Source organism: Varanus komodoensis, unplaced genomic scaffold, assembly GCF_004798865.1.
Source record: "Varanus komodoensis strain SLA01 unplaced genomic scaffold, ASM479886v1 scaffold1, whole genome shotgun sequence".
NCBI classification, from domain to species: Eukaryota; Metazoa; Chordata; class Lepidosauria; order Squamata; family Varanidae; genus Varanus; species Varanus komodoensis.
In genome coordinates, this window is record NW_025335268.1 from 61238521 (window position 1) to 61256589 (window position 18069).

Consider the following 18069-nt stretch of genomic DNA (forward strand, 5'->3'; position numbering starts at 1 on the left):
AAACTTGCACACTATTATATCCTTAATAATTTTATTTTTAAAGATATTCAGATAAGAAATCAAGCCTTAAGAAAGAAGAGAAAAATGACAGTTCTGCCAGGTATATAGATCTTTTTTAAAAGCCTGCAGATCACATGGAAAGACTTTACTACCTCTGTACTCAACAGAATCTGAAAATTACTTATTATTATAATTAAATTTGTTATAAACTATCTGGCATTATGTAGAATTGGAAATTTAAAAGATTAGAGAAACATGCTAGAGAATGATGTACAACAGAAGCCTGTTTTATACAACAGAATCCATCAAAACAAATGCATAATTCAGTGCTGAACAAAGAGAAACAATGTGTGGAACAGGCTCCTAAGAATTGTACAAGTGGATGGAAAGATTATTGTTATTCATTCAGTTTCAGTTTTCAGAGAGAGCAAAATCCAAGTTGAAGCTATCCAGTTTATCTTTGTCCTAACCCAGTGCCTGATTTGATGAGCATGTAGGTTACATGATATATTCATGGATATTTAAAAGTTCTGATTGTGAGACCCAAAGTTGGCTTTGATATAATCATTTCTCCCTTCCATCCTACAACTAAAAAGCAAATCTTCTGAACTAAAATTGCAAGAATGTTGGAACACCATTCCCAGTCTGATTATATGTTAGTGACACATGGTGAAACCAGTAATTTTGGTGAATGAAAGTTCAGATCCATAATATTAAAGGCTTTAATGAGAATCCCAATGAGCCATTTGATGGGTTTAACTTGCTAACATCATGAAATGTTATAGTTTTCAAACAAGTATTAATATTACTGGTTTTGCTGCTAGATGGATAGGAAACTTGATGACCTATAGTTTCTGTTAAGGAGTGGAAGTAGTTACCATTGCAAGACAGAAACTATGAAATCCTTCAGTCTAAAATAAATTATCCACCCAGTTAAAGTGTCTATTGTCATATTTCTAGTTTAATCCTGAAGTACTACAATATATATTTTTCTTTCATTTTAAATTTGAGCCTCTCTAACGGTGGGCAGAGGGACTGCAGGTGGCACAGTGGTTTAAACCGCTGTGCTGCTGGGCTGGTTGATCAAAAGGTTGCCGGTTCAAATCTGCACAACGGGGTGAGTCCCTGTTGCTCCGTCCCAGCTCCTGCCAACCTTGCAGTTTGAAAGCATGCAAATGCAAGTAGATAAAAAGGTACCAGTGTTCAGTGTTTAGTCATGCTGGCCACATGACCACAGAGACTGCCTGCGGACAAACGCTGGCTCCCTCGGCCAGGAAACAGAGATGAGCACTGCCCCCTAGAGTCAGGCATGACTGGACGTAATGTCAAGGGGAAACCTTTACCTTTAATGGTGGGCAGAAAGGGTACTGGAGAGGTCATGGGATTCTGCATATCTCCTCTTCTCTCCTACCAGCAGCCCCCCTTTTCTCTCCCCCAGGAGAAAGCCACATAAGGAAAACTTTCTGTGGGTTGGGAGAAGGGTGGGTGAAGGAAGAACACTATCAGATACTGTACCCCATGCTCATAACTCTGTTTATAGACCCTGAGCAGGAGTCTACACCATCCAGTGGTGCTGCAGACAGTCTAGTGCCCTTAGGATTCCTCTCTAAGTAAAGTTGATGTCAAGATAATTTCTTCAGCTGTGCTTTCTTTACCCACGCTCAAATCCATTCTTTGTAGTTTCAGGGGTGGACAGGCTTATGGGAAAAATCTGCATCTAAGTTCATTGAGAATGCCTGCCTTGACTAAAGCGTGTTTATGCACATTGATGATGATGATACTGCATTGATATCCCACCTATTTTTCTCTTGTGAGGAACCCAAAGTGGCTTATGCAGCTTCATTTTATCCTCACAGCAACACTGTATGGTAAGTTATACTTAGTGTGAGTGACTGGCCCAAAGCGATGCAGTGAACTTCTCCTGAGTCTGCAGTCAACACTCTCATTACCACACCACACTAGTAGTGAGATGACAAGCAACACCTCAGTCACCTGAAAAATGGTTATTTATTTGTTACAATCAATATAGGACACTAAGCAAGATGATAAGGTCTAGCTTACACTTGCTCTAAAAGAAGTAGATGGGCACATGGTAGAAATTTTGTGAGGTCCATCCAGAAGAATAAATATTCATCTGAACAGGATCCTTGTCAGCTGCTCACTATATGGGACAGCATTTCCCAACTTGGTGCCCTTAATACATTTTGGACTTCAACTGCCACTGGCCCCAACCAGCCTGACCAGTCGTAAGAAACGCTGGGTGCCTCAAACCAGCTGGGGAACATTGACTGGAGAAGGCTGATCTGCGGTTTCTGTATCAAAAAGAGCAGATAAGAGGTTCAGATTATCATTTACTGTCAAGTAAAACTATGCATAAAACAGATAGAACTCTTAGAGGCAAAAGTACACTAAGCAAATGTCAGAATAGTCAGAGGGGAAGAGAGAAAATATTTCTCTGACCTGTGGTTCTACAAGTAGATGTGTACAAATGTAAAGAGTAGCTACTTCAGAACAAAATAAAGCAGGTCTCAATTTAGTATTACCCTGGTGCATTCACTGCTTTGTGCTCCTCATATAAAAGTGAGCAAGAGTAAAACTGAGCACACAGTTGTGTTCTTACATTGTGACAAACTACAGCAGTAGGGCAGCTTCTATGTATATTGAATATAATAATTTCTAAAATGCTTCAACAAATTCTATACAACCCAGGGATCTGGGGGCTTCAAACTCCCAAACATTCAAGTATAATCAAAATAAAATGCTGGACAACCAGATTTAACCAGAAAATGGGGTTAGTCTTCTTCCAGGACTATTGGAATTTTGAAATCTACAAATGTATCAGCTATAAAGTCCACTTTCCAGGTTTTTAGTACTATTTACTCAAAATGTCTTGGTAGATTTCAGTTGATGTCATACATAATTCAGAGGTTAGTTTATGACCTCCAAGCTCCATTTTATTTTTAATATGTAGCACACATTTACATCTGCTATTATTTATTGCTATCCAAAAGTACATTCATGGAATCTGATCCACATTTAAACCCTTTCCACCCATGGGACTGATCCAGTTCATACGCAAATTGCTAAAGAAAAGTTTCTATTTAAGCTGAACCTGTTTTTTCTTCTGCAGATCACAGGATCCAGACCACAGTGAAGGACAAATCGTGATCCTAATGTCTAGGTTCTTGATCTGGATCAATTGTCTGGATCAATTACTTTTGAGTAGGTCAAAGGAATAAACATACCTGCATGCTATTTATTAAAAGTAGTATCTCTCATGTGTCTGTTATTGTGGGGCTCAATAAGTCAAGAATCTTGATCAGTCAAGAAACTTCCTTATTATTTATTTGGTTTCCTATTGACAGAAAAAAAAAATCTTGCTGACTTTTAAAAGATGCATTGTAAAGAAGAAAGGCCTATTATATAAAAGACCACTTTTCCATAACAAAGAGATTTAAACCTACGGAACTCATGTTACTGAAGTGGCAATCTGATGCTTTTTCTGAAGCACTTAAAGATTAATTGCCTAGGACGAATTTTAATGACTGAGATGTATGGAGTGATTTAAATCAAATATTTATTTGTAGCATTATGAGAATAGTTTACTTACTGATTTACTGCATGATGATCTTTGTGCTATTCACCCTGGGCCCTTGGGATGCACGTGCTAGAATTCTGCGAATTATATTATTTTTTCACTTTGAATTAAAAACAGCTAGAACATTTGAGGATATTTTATACCTTCTCTGCCAGACACAGGAGAAGCTTTTGTACACATCTCTGCTCCTTCCTTTCTTCAGTTTACCATCATATTACAGAGTTTGAAGGCTAATTGGAGAGTTGGCTATGGATACCCTTCATTAGTTGTTGAGATACAGTATTACAGAAAAGACATTTGAAAACAAGCAGAAACCATCTATAAGCCCAATGTATTGGAAGCATGAACCACAATAGACAGCAGCATTAAATGTTCATTCTGCTTGACCCAAAATGAAAATAAACACAGACTGACCTCACATTACATGATGCAAATTTGAGTGGGGAACACTGGGGATAAGGCAAACAGGCTATATGCCATCAAATTTGGCCTCCATACAAAAATAAACATGGAAATAAAGTGTCGAGCAAATGCAGGACACCACCACTTATAAGGAGAATGACAGGTTTGACTTTGCCCTGAAACTATTTTAAATGATTTAAAATCTGAACACTATCTCCACTAATTACGCCTTTTCAGTGAAGTGAAAATATCCTACCTTGATCCCTCTTTGATTAAGTGGATGAGAACGATCTTCCGCCAGAAAAATCATATAAGCACCTTACTGATGCATTCTAACTCATAATCCAACTGGATAATTAATTACTCACAAGCTGCTAACTTATGTGCAGACTTACGTCCTTTACAACTGGATGAAGGCACTCATCTTCCCAACAGGCTATTTCTTTAAAAGAAATACTATTTCTTTTCAAAGCCAGAAAATGTTAACCTCCCCAAAGCCAATGCGGGATTTAAATTTGTTGTGCAGAATGCTGTACTTTGTAGTAAGGTTTCTAATTTATCAGCTAAAATTTTCTGATGGTGATAACAAATGGCAACAATGACTTTTTGCTTCCCTAAACACTGTTTAGTGTTTCAATGTGCTTAGTATGGGGTCAAGGAATAATGTCAAGGCCCTGCTGACTTGTATACACAGAAACAAAATGTCAAGCGCGCCAAGACCTCATTTCGCCTAGTGGAAAAATGATCAGAAAGAAAGTTCAGATCTCTCTCACTTTCCTGTGACCTTCCTTTGGCTAAAAGTAGATTAAATGATTTAGGGCCCATCAAGAAGAGCTTAAGGAAGAAATCAGTGTTGGCTTGTAAGGTGCCACAAGCCCCTTTGCTGTTTTGCTGTTTTCTTTGGCCTTTATATATTTATTTTTTTTATTTATTTGCAGGGATTTATTTATGATCGATGCTTGGATTGAATTGCATTGTGCTGAACTGTACTTATCTTGTATGCCACCTTTCAAGGGTCTGAGAGTTTGTTTGAGAGTTCTGCCTTTGAAGGTGTTCTAAAAGGAATCTTAAATACATATAAAACAAAATTTAGGCTACTATAGTGCACAGTTACAAGTAAGCACAGTGAATCTCTGTGTGTAAAATCCGACTTGGAGAATACTCATAATTTCTTATATGATATTCTGCCACTGTCTCTTCCAAGCATCAATTGTAACCCGTTCATTCCAGAGTCCCACTAATGTACTGTTCCCTGCTTCTAATCAGAGAGGTCTCCACAATCTGATGTTTTAGATACTTGTTTAAAATTTTCAATGGGAAACTCTGAAAAGGTCAAGCTGAAGGGTAAATGCAGCTCAAAAGAAAAAGTAGGAAGTATTTATTACAAGATGTATGTTACTACAGGACTACATTCATAGTGAATACAAGAAAATGCTCCATGCACTTATGTGTACACACACACACTTGGTTGTGGAGAAAAAACATCATGACATACAGACACATGCTATTTTGTGATTGTAGCTGTACAGAACTATATTGAGACTACAACTACTGGCAAGTAAGCAGTTTCGAAGCAGGAGGGGAGCCCTAGTTTCATGACATGGGTCAAATTAGGCAGAGATGAAACACCTTATTCTAAATCCACTATATTAGATACTGCATAACTATGAAACCCATTAGCAGTCTACCGCTATGCTTCAGAGTTAAATAATTTGTCCCAGCAATAGCATCCATCAGATATTGTTGATACTTATCTTTAGGTTATATTTATCCGATATATATATATATATATATATATATATATATATATATATATATCAATATTATAATGCTACATGGGTTATAATCCTCATTTCTCACAAAATTTGCTATTAATTAGTCAGTCATGTTAGAACAGGCTGGAATTTAATTAAACACTACCTTTCTTTTGGGAAAAGAAAACCCAGCTGAATGGCTTGTTTCTGCATATGAATGTTAAACCTTTACTTGTGTGAAGTAAGGCATACCAACATCTTACTGGGACTGGAAGTATCGTCATACCTAACAGGCACTTTAAACCAACTTTTTATTTAAAATAATAATAAAGAGACACTCACCAGAATATATTTAGAATAGTTTATGACTTGGGTAATTTTTCCAAGATCTGATCAAAATGGAAAAAGAGTTTAAGTAGTTTTTTAAGGCCCCCTTTTCATGGTGCTATTCACAAAGCTTTAATGCCCAGTGAATGGGAAAATATTTCTAAATAAACATGAAAACTGAAAAAAATAGTGCTTGAACAGTAAGAAAAATGTGCTTCTTGCATTAAAAAATACCTTTCCAGGGAGGCGCATATTAATTTATCAACATGTTGCATTATAATATTACTCAAAAAAACCTCTTTTTCCTTCAGAAACATTGTTCAACACCCAGAAAATGCCCATTAGGGAGAAAGTAAGAGTGGCAATTTTGCTCCTGCATGGATATGCCATGTATGCTACAATTTGTGCCATTGCGGTTTTCTTTTTTCTTTTTGTTGGGCATGCATGCATATTTACAGGATCATCTCAGAAAATATGCTTCTATGCATTAATGTTTTCATTGAAATCTACCATACAGTTTAAGAAATTTTGAACATAAAGACTACTGGATGTTTCAAACCCAGGACCCTCTAGAGCAGTGATGGCAAACCTTTTAGAGACCAAGTGCCCAAACTGCAACCCAAAACACACTTATTTATTGCAAAGTGCCAACACTGCAATAAACCTGAATACTGAGGTTTTAGTTTAAAAAGAACAACTAAATATGATGCTGCAGATTAAAATATGCCAGGGGGATGGCACAACACTAAAAGAATCTCAGTCTCTTAATTAGAACCTCTCTTTGCTAAATCTTAGATATTACATTTCAACTTTTCATAAGAAAACTCAAAGCTAAAATCTTGTGTTAATAAAAACAAATGTATTAAAACTCACAGCCAGTTCAAGCAATCCTTGGTAGCGCTCTCATTGGCAATGCAAAAGCTCGGACGAGTTGCGGCTAATGAGTCGCAGCTCATGACATCATCGCCTGGTGCCATTACTCCTTTCCGAGCATGCGCATGGCCCCTATGTGTCCTGTTATCCGAAGCTCAGCGACGCTGGGGTGACCTGGCTCATGTGCTGACAGAGAGGGCTCTGCATGCCTGCTGCAGCACGCATGCCATAGGTTCACCACCACTGCTCTAGAGCAACATGATAATACTGAAGTCTGCAGAGTGAGGATACAATTCATTAAAAATATCTCATTTTACTTACTACTGGCTGGAGAGTCCCAAACAGAACTCTGTTTAATGAGTTTGCCTGCTGGCTGCAACCTGATGGGGTGGATTCAAAGGAGCTGCTTCCAAAAGGCACTGAATGTTTATTTGGAAGAGTCCAGCCAATGGCTGGCTTTAGACAATAAAATAACACACACTCAACGGTTGAGTGTGGGTTGTCATTGAACCATTCAAATATGAGTTATTATGTTATAAGAAGCCAGCCATGCTAACAGTGGTTTCTTAGCCAGAATGAACCATAAAGAAAACCTATGGTTTATTGGATTGTGAACTGTGGATTGTCCATGGTTAACAAATCACTATTTGTTAGCATGGCTGGGTTCAGACCCATGTTTTAATCCACTGTTCAGTGACAACCGACACTTAACCCATACCCAGCCCTTAAGCATAGGTTATGATGTTGTCTGAACCCAGCCAATTTCCCACATGCATATGATAAAGTGGTCTCTGGTTGATAACTTTCCTCAGAATTTTACCTGGTATGAATTCAAGAGAAACCCTTAAGCTCAGACCCCCAGTTGTTCCCAACACAATGAGACAGCACAGAGGGCACTGAGGCGATTCTACCCTTTTTTTCAAATGGGGAAGACTCTTGGGCTCTGCTATATAAAACATATTCCATAGATGTCTTTGCAAGGACAGGCATCCTGTGCTCACATAGAATCAGGACCTCCTAATTTACTTAGTACTCATAGTATGACTTGGAAAGGAACATGAGATAGAGTGCACAACCCTAATACCAGCACCCACATTCAAGTTAGGGAATGTCTTATCAGAAAATATCCTCCAAACAGAACTCTGAGGATGCCTCACCACACTTGCCATTTCATTGCTGGGCAGTATTAGGGAATTGGGAGGAATCAGATGGGGGGGGGGGGACTCCACTCAGCCCTGAGGATCCCTCCTGTACTGCTGAGGCCAGCTCCATCCAATGTGGAAGAAGCCAGCATGTGCACTTCCATTTTTAAAACGGGCCACAATTTGTGTCAGTTGCTTAAAAAGAAACAGGCACACCTGCACAAAGTTCAGGCCCCCAGAATGGGCAGAAACTGTGGAGCAGAGCCTTGAATTTTGCACAACTCTGAAATTAACTGAATTAACTGAAAATCTGCAGTGGCCAAGAAGGAGTGTCTGCACTTGTCACAAGAGGAAAATACTTTCAAGTGCCTCCTATTAAGTGCTTCCATAAGGATAAAAACAAGGAAACCGCTTGAATCCAGCTGGGCAGGCTAGATGGATGCACTCAGTGCAATCTGTGCAAATTTGCATACCTTGTGGAGAAGAAGCTCAAAATTTGTGCAAATATTTTCAGCAGTTTTGTGGAATCTAAACATCCCCATCCCACTCAGCCTGCTTTTGGATGCCAGGTTGGAAATGTGTTGAAAGTCTATCATGTTCAAATGAAAAAAGTCCATGCACAGCACACGCAACACAAGAAATGTTTAGCACAGGCTCACATTTTGTTTTTCCTAAACCACATTTTAAACCTTCCTCTGCCCATTCCATGGAAGCTGTTTCCCTTCTGATCACCCCTGTTTTAGACACAGGGAAATTAAAAGTGTACCTCTGGTAAACTTGGGAGGACCACATATGACTTACTGTATGGAATGACTCAGTAATATAAGTTATGCTTTCTTCCCTTTGCTCATGCTCAACCTAAATTTGCTTTTAAGCTTGAACAGAAATGTAAGATTATCTTTTCAGTGTTTTCATTTAGTATCTCAAGGCGCAACAAATTTAATACCTTTTCTTCGTATTTGCTGCTACATTTAATCTCATGCACTATTATAATTCCTGGAGGTTTTAATTTCTGTCTTCAATTTACCATCCTGAATGCAATTTACTGAAAAATGCAAAGATGTGCTACATAATTATTCCCACATTTCATGGAATTGACAAGTACTTGGACTAATATACTTAACACTATACTTAACAATAGCACTTATTCTAATATACTTAACAATAGCACTTATTCTAATATACTTCATAAGGCACCCCACACTCTGCCCTTGGCCTATCTTGTATCTTGGAGGTGCACAACATCTTCATTGAGTGTTTGTGGGGATGCCATGCACAGCCGCTCATGTGCCCGTTCCCACAGCCCCACACAACATACAGTCATTAAAAGTCTGCTCTGCACAAACCCATCACTGCCTTATGGGCACTATCAGCACTGGCAAAGCAAAATTCCAGGCTGCTCCTGAATCACTAGGACAGGAGAGGCTTGTGGTTCTCACCCTGCCCTACGTACACTGATCCAGTCATAGCTTTCCTTCTGCAACTAGCAGTAGGAACGCAGCAATCCCCGCAGGAACAGATCTGGGTGACACTGTCAGAGAGCTCCATATAGAAGCTGCCTTCCTAGAGTCTTCCAGACTGAACCAATCCATTTTATTAACTCCATGTTTTTGGAAGTCTTGGAACAGACTATGAGACAGACATTTGAGGACCGTTTTCTCCCACCCATCATGTGACTGGTTATCAATACACTAGGAGGCTTTTTCTCTCAGCCCAGCAGAGTATATGTAAAAACTCAGTTTGGACTTAGTGAAAAGTTTTAGGAACTTTTATTTATACCATGTCTTTAAGATACTTGCTTGTCACCCCTAAATCTGCAAGAAATCGCTATTGTACTGTGCATTGTGCAGATAGGTAAACTCCTTTTTCTCAATTTCACTCATATATTTCATTTATGGATAAGTCAGCATTGTCAATAATAGCAGAAGGCTACTATTTTAACATTTGCCATAGGAAAAATGGCATCTCTTAAAATACAGAGAAAGACATAACAAGGATATAAAGTGAAATTCTGGACATCAGTTGTAGAATAAGAAAAGTGAATTACTGGTAGAAGTCACTATGAACAGAGAAATGAATAGAACATGTAAGGTTACAAGAGGAAGTCTATTCCAAGGGGAACAAAAAAGATGGCCTCAGAGAAGAGCAGACAATCTTGGTAATTCCAAGAAGAATGGCAGGGGAATTTCTGTTCATATCCCATCTCTCTGACTGATTTGTTACAGTTTGCAATCAAACTTGTTTTGCTATGTGCTGGGGACTCCCCAACTGGTAAAAATGACTCTCTCTAAGTCAAGCGTCCTTATGGGTCACTAAAACAACCACACGATGTGTAATGTGTTTCAACCTGCTCCTATGCCCTCTTTCTCATTAGCAGAGAACAAATTCATGAAAGGAACAAAGCAGGAAACAGATCAGCATGTGTGTGAAAAGACTTCTTAAAGAATCAACAACTTTCTGTGAGGAAGCAACAACGGGGTTGCTTTGTTCCCAGACAATCAGTTTCAGCCAGGAACAATCCACTCTATCAGGCAAGCATTCAGCCTCCATTGACAGAATTGATAGCAGGCTGGGCTTGCTAGATCCTCTGCTAGACACAGGCAGCTTGAATTCCATTGGGTTCAGTGGAATTTGAAACAACCTCTGATGTTTCAACATAACAGCCTTTGGGTCCACTTCAAAGATCAACTGGAGCTCAGGCATGCATGCAAACTGAAGTCAATGGAACAGCCCTTGTTCACAGAGGAATTCCATGTATTGGATGCATAGATGTCTAGACTGGAGCTTCTGCCTCAGTTTGCTAAAAACATACACATACTCACACCAGCGAAGTTCCAAGGAAAGAAATCAGTGCTCTCCTTGAGGTCTTTTAGCATTTCCTTCTGCCAGTAATTTGCTCACTTCTGTTATCAAGCTTTGTTTTAAGGTATTATTATTGCCTTTCCCACCCAGCCTTGAGCTCAACCTGTGTCTCAACCAATTTTTGCTCATTAAGTTGATAAAAATAACACTAAAGGAAAAAAAAATCTGTAATAGTGTTATGCTAGGACTTGAGGATATGAAACTCTGGTTAAGACGAGTTTCATACCTCTAATACTTTTTTATATTTGATCTGAGATTTTTAAATTCCCTATAGCTGTATTCAGGTATTCAAAATTGCACAATCAACACTGTAGGAAGTGAGGCCATGCCAGCTGGTCCTATCTTGCCACACATGGGCTCCTCCCCTCATTCAGAATGTCACATCATCAGGATTCTGGATCACAGGGAAGAGTGAGATGCCATTTTCAGGATTTCCCCATCACATGGAAGGGGAGGTGGCTTAGGGGTGACCTTTGGACCAGCGGACACAGCCCTACTCTCCCACGCCACACAATATTAAGTACATAGTTTAGGACATCCAAATTCAGAAGGATTCAAAATCTTTGGATCTTTCAGAAGGATCAACATCCATCTATTCTGAATGTCTACTTCATTTTAATAGTATGCCAAATCTTTCCATAATAGTATGAAGAAAAAAACACCCCTCAGCGTTTACCAGAAAAGAAATATATGAGATGGGGCAGGGAGAAATCCATCTCTAACATCCTTTCTCAGTTTACTAGCAACAGGTATGCAGAAACCATCCTAGTAAAAATTTAGGGACTTGACCAGCACGCTGAAGGCCACGTGCCAGGGTAGTAGAGGGCCCTGGGATTAACTGTGAGAGCCCTTTAAAGACTGACTTTTCCTCTACACACCACAGATTAGCAAATAAGAATAATAAAGAAAGGAAGACTTTGTGACTTTTGACAATTATTCTTGAGAGGGGAAAAAGTAACAATTGCCAAAAAATCACAGAAGGTTTGACATGTTACCTGGCTATGACAAAGAGCACACAACTGACACCCAAGTAAGCCAGCAGAATATACATCCAGATATCAGGGGAGAGAGGATTCAGGAAGGAGAAGACGCCCGGGTTTGTACCATTGGGCTTGCGGTACAAAATACTTATTCCAAGAGTCATAAAGGGCTTGGAAAAGTCGATGACCGTCTCTCGAACATACGTGATAGCCAGTGGTGCAACTGCAAGGTCAGCTTTCTGTTTGCAAGGGGGGAGAAAAAGGGAAAGAGAGAAAGAGAAATAGGCCATAAGTCACAAGCAGCAGGCAGAAGCAGGCAATTACATGAACAAAAACACAGACTTTACACTTGGAGAGCCCTGCCTTAGTACCAATCAAGCTGAAATTGAAAGCTCCTCTGTTGCTGCTCCTCTCCCGCTGAGGGTGTTGATTTATACTGCTACACTTCACCCACATGTTTTGGACTGTGCCGTGTTTACAGATTCAGAAGGAAATACGGAAGAAAATTAATATTTTCAAAATTCCTAAATTTATACCTCACCCTTGGCTTGAGGGTTGCTTAATTTTATCTCTCTTCAGAACTATTCTGGAATCCCAAAGGCAAAAGATAAGGGCTTTTAAACATGAAAGAGTGGCCTCCATTTTATTAATCCTGCTCTGGTCAGCACAGTTAGAGAACTAGGGTCAGATTTTGAATCACAAGCAATACACAGCAATATCAGTTAGGTCTGTGCTACATCACCCTTCCCTTTGTTACTTTAGATGGGAAGGAGGAGGAAGAAATGACCTTGAAATTCCAAGGAATTTTGGATGCCATCTGAAAAGGGAGAAAAATTGGTGTTCCACTGGTCATGCACAGGATTTTCACATTCTTAAATGAGCTCTCTAGTTTACATTCTTGAAGGCTGGCTTTCAAATTCAATGTGCATAAGTCATTTGGGCATTTCGTCCACCACTCCCCATCCCCACCTTACCCTAGTCTCCTGCAACTTGAAGAAAAAAGCCTGCCCACTGCCGTCGCACCTTCACTTGTACTCTTGTACAGTTGATCAGTCACAACCACTCATGTTCCAAGGATTAGTTACAGAATGGGATAGCTATTCAGCTTCCCTTTAAGGTCAGCTCTGATACTTCACTATCTTGATGTGTGTCTCTTCCCTATGTATCCAGCTACTGGGTTTTGGGCAAGACGCCTTCTATTGGCTCCCTCCCTTAGCGAGCCTGCCTTTTTGTCACCACTGGCCATCTCAGCAGACAGACTCTTGTCAGTGCCCCACAGGCTGGCGTGGCCCCACTGCAGGGTGATGCTGGCCCTCCCCATGAATCCAGACCAATGCCCAAGGCTCACCTGTGCATCCATCTGTCACCGGATGGAAACATCAGACAGGGACTTCATTATGGAACAGCTTTATTATCATTACGATTATCAATGATTTTACTACTTTTATGTCTATTATTTTATTATAACTGTGGTATTAACATTTGTACTGTCTTAAAACCTGAGTACTTCAAAGGAAAATGCATTCTGACTCTTGCCTATGTCATACGATAGGGGATGCTTAGTTGTGCTATTTGTTCCTTCTTTCATATTGCTTTTTATTGTTCTTGGTACTTGCCTAGGAGTTTTTCTGACAGAAAGGCAGGATAAAAATGATTTTGTTGGATAGACAAACAAGTACAGAAAATAAACTAGATTTTTGTTACTGAAATCATTGAGACTATGAGCTTCCATGCATCACACGTTTACCCCTTCAGGTTTTGGCTGTAGTTTGCAGTTAAGCAAGGGTCCAGATTCTAGAATGCTGGTAGAAGAGAACCTGCTTCTAATAGAAATCATGATTATTTATGCTCTGGTAATCTCCCTATCCAAACTCTCACCTAGTTTACTGAAATGCTCATAACCTGTTGCTGGTTCAAAACAGAGCAGCAAGATTATGGCAGTGGTTAATGTGATCTTATCAGGACTTTTCCTTCTGCTCCAGCTGCCAGTCCATGTTCAGCTGTTGGTATTCACATGCAAAATTATAAACTGCTTTGAGCCAGGTAACCTGAAGGAGCATCTCCTGCCATATAAACCTGCCTGAAATCTAAGGTCACCTTCTGCAGTTGTTCAGGAGACGACATCAAAGCAAGTGAGGTAGATGGCTATTAAGAACAGGGCATTTTCTGTTGTGATACCTTGGTTGTGCATTGAGCTTCCTGGAAAGGCTTACCTGGTATCTACACAATTCCAGGAATTTTAGTTTTTCTGTTTCATTTGCTTCTAACCTGTTAAAGCATGTGAGGAGTGGCAGGGCTTTTCTTTGTCTATATGTGCCAAGGATTGTATCCTCGCTGCATTTTAAATCTTTGCATTGCTGCTAGGTTTTATTTTGATTTCAATGCATGGAGCTGCACAATGAACTATAGTTCATTTTCAGGTACAGATCTGTTATTAATGTGTAAAATCCAACATATACGTGGAAGATTTATCCATCCTAGCCTACTGCATAAAGATAGATATTAAATACAAATTTTATTTTATCAATTTTATTTATTTTATACAGTATACACGCACAGATATAGGTAACATCTCTGCTATAAGTGCTGTTTATGAATACAAGGATAAAAGGATACCAGCAATACTGCTGAATGTTCCACTCTAAAGTTCTCCATGCTAATTTTCTTTTTTTACTGCACATTTAACCCATCTACTGTTTTTCTCTCTTGCTGTCCTATATGTAATCACCTCCACTAGATATATATTACTGCAATGAGGCCAGAGATGTGTGTCATTTTTATGTCTTCGCTAGTTCCAAGCTTTCTATTCTGAAAGCCTCACTGTAAAAGAGTGGCAGCTAAGTAATTTCAACTCCCTTTGATTGCAACAGAAGTATGTGCTTAAATTTCTCTCACTGAGAGCAACAGGATTGTAAAATGTTGAACATTGGTTGAATTCTTCCAAAAGCATTGTACCAGATATTGTATATATTGTCAAGGGTAATTTATAGTGGCTTGAACTAATCATCGTATTATAGTACAGGTAGTGTCTGGATGACAAACATCCAGGGTACAAACAAGCCGTACTTACAAATGTGCACACTACCACAAACCCTATATGAATATCTTTAGGAAACGACAGGATGCATTTGGCAATGCATCATCAGTGGCCATGTAGTTCCCTAGAGACAGTCATAGCTTTTTGTTGGAGATATTCACAGATTTTCACTAGACATAGAGATTCACTATTGATAGTCATGGCTACACATTTCTTTAGGGAAATACATGATGCGTTTGGCGGCACATAATCAGTATTCATGGCTTTTCCTTCTGAGCATTGGCTCAAGGGTAGTCAAGCCAGTGTGTTTTGGTGCATGTAGGGTATAGCACTTCCCCTTTGGTCTTTCTTTACCATTTCCCTTGTAACCAGGCCCTCCTCTGCCACAAAGGCGGTTTATGATAAGAAAAAAGAAAGCAACTGTACAAACAATCCTTGAGGCCTACTTCAAGAAAGCAACTCCGGTAGTAACCCATCCCTCCTCCAGCAATCTAACAATCAAATCCTGACTCTCTATCACCAAGAAGTTCACCTCCTCCTCATCAGTTAATGTTAGGCTTAAAGTTTCCTCAAGAATGTTCTATACTGTTTTAAGAACTGTTTCTTTTATCTGTTTTGTTTACAACACTGTATTATTACTGTATTATTATCATAGTTACAATGCTGTATTGTGTTTAAGATGTTTTAGCAAATAGGGAAGTGTTTCCAAAGTGTGTTATATGCATAGAATGGTTATATATATATATATATATATATATATATATATATATATATATATATATAAAACTAAGAAAAATGTATGGTTTACTCATGTGATCCAACTTGCATACAAATTGGACTTAATTTAAGGACATTGTCATGAACAGAACTTGTCCATAACTCAGAGGCAACCTGTACCCACAGGAGCACAGCAATGTTTTGCTACATGTGACATAAGATGTAACTACTAGCTGTCCTACTACATTTTTATTTACATATTGTGTGGGTTTTCTTAATAATTACAATAAAAATCAAACTGATTCAAAGAATATATTACATCATGATTTAATATATGCAAAACTGAAAAGGACAAGAAGCAGACAGATTAATCAATTCATATAACCATACAATCAACTCATCAAAGTGACAAACAGACTCTGGCACTCCTTGGAAGTGTTATAAACTCACCATATGATGGGCATGATTCAAATGGCAAACTGTTCTACTTGACTTCAGTGCTACATGGTGCAACAGCTGTTTACACAGCGGTCGGACAGTATATGGGCAAGGAAGTTGGTTGCCCCATAATATATAAAATCTTTGGAGCCCTCCATATGTGTTAGTTTCCAAGTTCCATCAGCCTGGTGTCCCATCATCCTGCACCAGCATGGCACTGAGTTGAGGAATGCTAGTATAGACAATACTGAGATAGAGGGACGAATTTTCTGGCAACACGGCAGTTGAGTGTGCACTGTTGCCAAAATATGGGTGTTCATGTAGTGTGAATTCAGCTGGGCTAACAACCTATGGCTTGTTAACCACAAACAACCCATGAAGAGAACCCATGGTTTGCTATTGCATTATGAATTGTGGGTTGCACATGGTGTTGTGTTATCTCTCAACAGCTGAATATGGGTTATTCTGTTGTCTTCACCCAGTCACTATTCAGCATCTTCTGCTTTTACTCAATTTCAGGCCAAAGAACGTATACTAGAGCCATTGTTTTATGCAGGTTAGGGTGTTGGAGTGGGGACCTGGAGATCAAGGTTCTAGTCTCCACCCAGCCATGAAACTGAGTTGTTCTCAGCCTAACCTAAATCATAGATTGTTGTGAGGATAAAATGGAGCATTGTAAGCCACCCTGGGTTTCTCACAAAAGGAGTATAAAAATAAAAATGGTGGTGGTGGTGGTGGTGATAATAATACAGCAGTGAATGCAGAGGTAAAGGTGGTAGCAGATTCTCTGAAGGATATTTCTTTTTTGTTAGAATGGAATGCAAGTCCATTCACATTGGAGATTCCATTCTACTTTCAGTCCGGAAGAGAAATTATGCTTTGCCAAGACCTAGAAAAACCTATTGCCATTTTTTGCCTCTAACTGTTCCTGCCCCAAGGTAAGAGATTTGACCTTGGAGTAGGGAACGGGGAAGCAGTGGGTACTTTTCCAGGGTCTCCAACTCTTTAGGGACATTCATTTGGAATTCATTCCCAGAAATAGTTAAAGTTTAACTAAGCAGCACTTGCATGTTGTTAAGTTCCATATTTCTGTCTAGCTGAAATATTTTGCCCAACGTAAGCAGGAAAAGGCATCTACAGATATACTTGTCAGTAATGAGACCACAAGCTTCTGGTGAGAATAATTCCCTCCTGCATGTCCCTTCATCCACACTGTTCCCTCTCCGCTGAAGTTCTGACATTTCAAATAACAAGACTACCTCTTGCTGTTTCCTACCCTATCCCCGCCTTCCCCAACCGGCATACGTTGCCTTGCCACAATCCTGGGCAAGCTGCAAAGACAGCAAGCTTTTTGAACCTGATGATTAGCAACCTACCATATTATATGTGACTAGTGATGGTTTACTTTGTTGGTAACAAATTATACAAGTTTGCCTTATACAGAAAACACTTTGTTGAAATCTAGTTCAAATCATCTAACATCACGAATGCATGAATGAACGAATCAACAAACAAACAATGCTGGAAAAGTTTCAGAGTTTTGCTTTGAAAGATGATATTTTATAATTTAAGCTGTGGTCTCTCTGGTATATCTAAATTTTCCAGAGACTTCCTCTTACTTGGAAATAAAACCTAAATGACAGTTAACTGAGAGTTCCTCTGTACTTAAGCACAAGACAGTAATGGAAGACAGCATTTTTCAGTAGACAGTTAATTAATTTGAATTGTATCCTGGCTGACATTTTGATTTATACTTCTGTTAGCATGCATGTTCAAGTGTCTCCAGCCTCAATATATTAAAAATAGCTTGTGTTGTCACTTAATAAATCCTTCTCTTTTGACCAAGTTTATCAATTTTTTTTGAACTTCCCAAACAGCTTTGGCTTCTACTAAGTAAACATGCGACTGCAAAAAGAAGCCCACTGCCCCATCCAAGAAA

At 39.2% G+C, this 18069-nt stretch overlaps 1 protein-coding gene across 1 annotated transcript in view; it reads right to left on the reverse strand.

The window, feature by feature from the left end:
- The window catches only part of GRIK2 (glutamate ionotropic receptor kainate type subunit 2), a 531310-nt gene that overhangs the window by 162928 nt on the left and 350313 nt on the right, over positions 1-18069 (reverse strand). Inside the window, exon 11 of the mRNA XM_044427342.1 lies at positions 11954-12177. Within this exon, the coding sequence (XP_044283277.1) occupies positions 11954-12177 (224 nt within the window). The remainder of the gene's footprint in view (positions 1-11953; positions 12178-18069) is intronic.